The sequence below is a fragment of the Cariama cristata genome, unplaced genomic scaffold (assembly GCF_000690535.1).
Source record: "Cariama cristata isolate BGI_N322 unplaced genomic scaffold, ASM69053v1 scaffold20397, whole genome shotgun sequence".
NCBI lineage: Eukaryota > Metazoa > Chordata > Aves > Cariamiformes > Cariamidae > Cariama > Cariama cristata.
In genome coordinates this window covers 447-5123 of record NW_009625163.1, presented here as the reverse complement: position 1 = coordinate 5123, position 4677 = coordinate 447, and the positions used below count along the sequence as shown (strand labels likewise).

The following is a 4677-nucleotide window of genomic DNA, read 5'->3' as shown; positions in this document are numbered from 1 at the left end:
GACCTGCCTTTCATGAACCCATGCTGGGTTCTTAGAGAAGAAGAAACCTTACAAATGTGATGTATTAGCACAACCTAGCATACTTTTCCATACATACATGAATTTTGACTGTGGTAGCTGTCAGGACCTTCTGGCTGTTCACCTCTTTTCCTTGTTTTTTTCACGCATACAGATTTTAGTCTCTCTCTCTTTTTACACCCATGTGAACAAATATGAATGAATATCTTTGTGTATCCAAACATGGGCAATAGTCTAGGGAAAGTGAGTGCTTTATCAATGACAACAGAAGACTAGGAGTCTGCTTAGTAATGCCTGTGTGTATTCCTTGAAAAGGTTTGAGTTTAAGCAATAAAAACCCTTTTACATAATTGGTTTTATTCAGAAGAGCCAACTGGGACATCACCAGCGAGGCTTCTCCTGAGGCCACCTGATGGGTAAATCAATGAGAGGTAGAAATGCTGCCTTTATAGAGCCAGGGTTCCCTTGTTCTCAAAGCTTTTAATCTTAGCACCACATCAGGGACACCGGCTTCCTCAGCCCCCGGCACCTGTTATTCTTTCATCTGCCTGCCTGAGCAGCAGACCCCACCAGTCAGTGACTGGCATCGCCGAACTCACATTTTCTTAATCCCCCTGCCCTGATGCTGGTGCAAGCAGCAGCCTTGTCTTTGCTCTCTTGGCTTCTTTATATTCAACAGGCTTCAGAGATCCGCCCTCAGAGCCCACCAGGACACACATGTCCGTCCAGCCTCCACCTCCTTCCCTTCGCAAGATTAAAACCGACCCAGCAGCCTGCACCTCCCTCCCTGCCGGGTCCTGCGTGGGGCCGGAGGAGCCGCCTGCACCCACCGCCGCTCGCCTCCGCAGGGCTAATGAGCGGGGAGCGGGGAGTCTGACTGTACACCCCACGGATTCACAGGAGAGAAGTGAAGAAAGCCAGCGGGGAAGATGAAAAGCAACTGGTAAGAGAACAAGTGGGATTTAGGGAAATCTGTAAATAAGAGATTAGAACCGTTAAAGCTGTCCTTGCCAGCTGCCGCCTTTGCTGTTTGGTTTTATGACAGCATTATATGAAGGAAATGGTAATAGCAAGAGTTTTATTGACATGTTTTATTATAAGGCAAAGATAAAAAACTCTCATGTAAAGAAATTGTCTTGTCAAATCTGTTAGCAAATCCTTAACTTGAGTTTTTATACATTTAATGTGCACGGTTCTGAGGAGAAAGTCAGTAACAGAATCTGTCAGAAACTGTAGATTCATACTGGAGTTTTCTTTCTGTTTACAGGAAAATTACAGCTTGCTTTTACGTGTGTAGTGTTCTGTGGTCTTTCATCTCAGCCACCATCCAGCAACAATCAAGTAAGGAGACAGATTTTATCTGCATTTTATCTGTCTGTAATTTTGACTGTCAAAAGAATTATTCTGAGCTTATTCAAAATTAAAATCCTCTCTGGCTAGCCATCACAGGAGAACTGTCTATGTGTAGGTATGGATGTATGCATATGGGAAAGAGGGGAAAAAGCAAGAGCTGTGTGTGTTATTTTAAACTCACTATTAGATGTATTTTTAAGGTAAGGATTAAAATCTGGATATAGGTGGTAGATACAGGACACAAACCTCCCTCTGTCTTTCAGTGCTTCCAGTTAGATAGTCTTCTGCTATGTGTGGCAACAAACTGTTTCTACTTTATTCGCTGGGCATAAAATGTAAATGGCTGGATATCAGCCATATGTCTCATCAAATAATATAGAGTGAGGCCGTTTCTAAGGTGTAACATGTCGACCTGAATGTTCCCTTTAAGTCCATGTTGTCAGAAGGAAACCCACAGTTATGGTTGAGCCTTTGCAGCACACAAGAGGCTCTCTGTAGGTTAGAAATGCGTCTCCTTCCAACTTGCATGCTGCAGTCTTCCCCCTCCAGACTCTAGTAACATTTTCCAGATTGACCTGATACTGGACTTGTACATGACTCTCAAACTCTTCAAATAAATGCTTATTTTTCCTTCCTCCTTCCTTAAATTAAGGGAATCTGGTAGATTTTCATGCTCATTACAAGGCTTTTTAACAGATAATATTCTGAAAAATTAGATTTTTAAATTTGGTTTCCTCAAACAAATTTCTCCCACATTCTTGTTTGGCTTGACAAAAAAGGTCTGTAAATTCTTCTTGCCCCCACCCTGTATTTCATTAATGATCATTTTCTGATCAAATGTGGCACAGAGGAAGATAGGGACACCTGGAATACCAGAGAGGATGGAAAAGATGCCAACAGTTTCTCAACAGCCTCTTTAGTTGGCATGAGGTTTGTTTAAGTTTCCTTGAGACCAGGGAGACTGTTGATTTAGGTAACTGGCTTTTTTTTCAAAGTTTGTTTAAACCACCAAAAGTTCAAAACCAAAGACTCCTTACACAGCAGGCCTTCTTATGCTACAACTATTTCTCCATAGCTCTGCCAGAGAAGAATTATTATAACACTCTCATTTAAAGGTTTGAAAAAAAAAAAAATCACATAATCAGTCAAGTTGTAATTTTAAATTTGGAGCTCTCAAGAAACAGATGGTTCTTTTCTTAGACCTCTGACTTCACTGAGTACAGTTTAAATTGATTATTATATATATCTAATTATTACTATTATTTATGGCTCTATTTAATTCATAATATTCTTACAGTTGCTTCACTTAACTTTTTAAGGTGATCTGAGGCAATATGCATGCACATGGGTAATAAAGTCACCCTTTTTTGCAGGACTACCAGTCATTCTGGGTGCCAGTCAGAGAACTGATCTCTGCCCAACAATCAGGATTGGCCAAGATGACTTACCAGGCAAGTAGCATCCCAGCTTTTTCAGGAAAAAGCTGCTGTTCAGAAACTTTATCAGGTTATATTCAGTTCTGTGACTGCACAGTTCTCTAATTAAATTAAAATGTGTATTTTTTCTTGTAGGCTTTGACCTGATTTCTCAGTTCCAAATAGAAAAAGCTGCTTCCCAAGGAGTTATCCAGAGAGTAGTGGGCTCCACTTCTCTACAAGTGGCTTATAAATTGGGACCCAATGTAGACTTCAGGATCCCAACCAGGTAATGCCTTTTGTTGTTTAACTTTAAAATATATATATTTTGCAATATTATCATTTAAGGAATAGATCCTCTCCCCAGCTAGATCACCTCATTTGCAAAGCTTTTGGAAGGGGAAAGAGGAGCTCAACTTTTTTTTACACTGCCACCACCAGACCAGACTGATTGTCCAGCAGCAATCTCAGGGACTTCCACCTTCCTCTACCACTGGTATTGCTCAGGGTCCCTCAAGACTTGCCGGTAGAAAGGGATTCGCCTCTAGGAAGTGAAGCCAAAAGTTGTTGATGACTTACAAAGAGATAGAGAGGCAAAGAAAAGGTAACAGGAGAGTGAGGCAAGTTTTCTCGAAACATTGACACAAAGGGATCTTTCTGATCACATAAGGATTGCAGAGATGAGATAGGATAAAAGCCGACTGATTGTACGGTAAGGGTTTTTTTTTTTTTACTTTTCGGATAATTGGTACATGCATGTTCCTGGCTGATTTATGGTCCCTTAATCTATAAAAGATGAAAACTATCATTTAGCATGTCACAGGCAAGTTGCAAGAGGAGCCAGGATTTAGGAATCTAATGGTGTTTGAGCTTTACAGGCCAGACTTGCTGCCGGTGAAGGAACAGAGACAGTACAGCAGGGCAGAGATGTCTTTACCAAACTGAGGCAAGTTTGGATTCTGGCCCAGCACCTCATGTAATTAAGAATACCTTCACTTAGCAATTAACCTGCAAGACCTTTAATTGGCCTACTGTTTCAGCTAGGAATAATTGGAGTGCAAAGTGTTTCTGTTGTACTCTGGCTATCACTGACAGCTTTCCCTTGCTGCAGTCCTCCCTGGCTTCTACCTTCGTAGCCACCAGGTTAAACTAGTTTACAGCTTAACTGGGTGGTTACCTTGGACTCATGACTGCTTTCCCTCCTAGTGGCAAATCAAGGCTGCTAGTGCATAAGTGCGAATCCAACCACAGACTGTAAATGGGATCTTCATTTCACTGAAAGCTGGAGAATCTCAGATTTCCAACTCATCTTCCTTAGCTCGGAAACAGTCTGAGCTATCAAAGCAGTAATATTTTTGTTTTTAAGAAAGTTAGTCTTATTGCTACAGATAGCTCTAGTGCGATAGATGCTTGATAGACGCAAGTTATCCCTGATCAAGCCTATACCAGCTGCGTTAACAAACTATGGCATCAGAGCTGACTGCTGCCACTGGGCTTGTTGGCTGGGTACGGTGCTGTAGCATCATGAATTCACCACATTCAAGACACTGGCACTTCCAGTCAACACTGTGCTGTTACACCGCAATGCTGCCTCATGGGGTACCTAAAATTTGGCCCTGGCTCGAACTAAAAAGTCACCTGCACTTGAGCTGAGCATCTTGTCCCAGGGAATGGATTAAGGCTTGAGCCCCAACAGTGCTTTAGTGCGTCGGTGTGCCCCTGCTCTGCTCTCACTGCGCCCCACCTCCCTGCTCTGCTCCGGAGTTACCTTGCAGTGGGCCCCTCTCAGTACCCTGGCCCAGAAGAAGTGGAGCTGGCAGTAGGCAGCGGAGGCTAACGGCACTGGAGAGGCGCACCTTAGGCCATTACCCATGTTTTTTTAAAAAAACAG

The 4677-nt window shown here is 42.5% G+C and overlaps 1 protein-coding gene across 1 annotated transcript; it reads left to right on the top strand.

The window, feature by feature from the left end:
* Positions 1 to 776: 776 nt before the first annotated feature.
* LOC104164238 (collagen alpha-1(IX) chain-like) lies at positions 777 to 3075 on the top strand (the record flags this gene model as incomplete). Its single annotated transcript, XM_009703515.1, has 4 exons — positions 777 to 961; positions 1286 to 1359; positions 2745 to 2822; positions 2943 to 3075. Coding segments are annotated over exons 1-4 (299 nt in total), but the record flags the coding sequence as incomplete, so codon positions are not given.
* Between the last annotated feature and the right edge of the window lie 1602 nt (positions 3076 to 4677).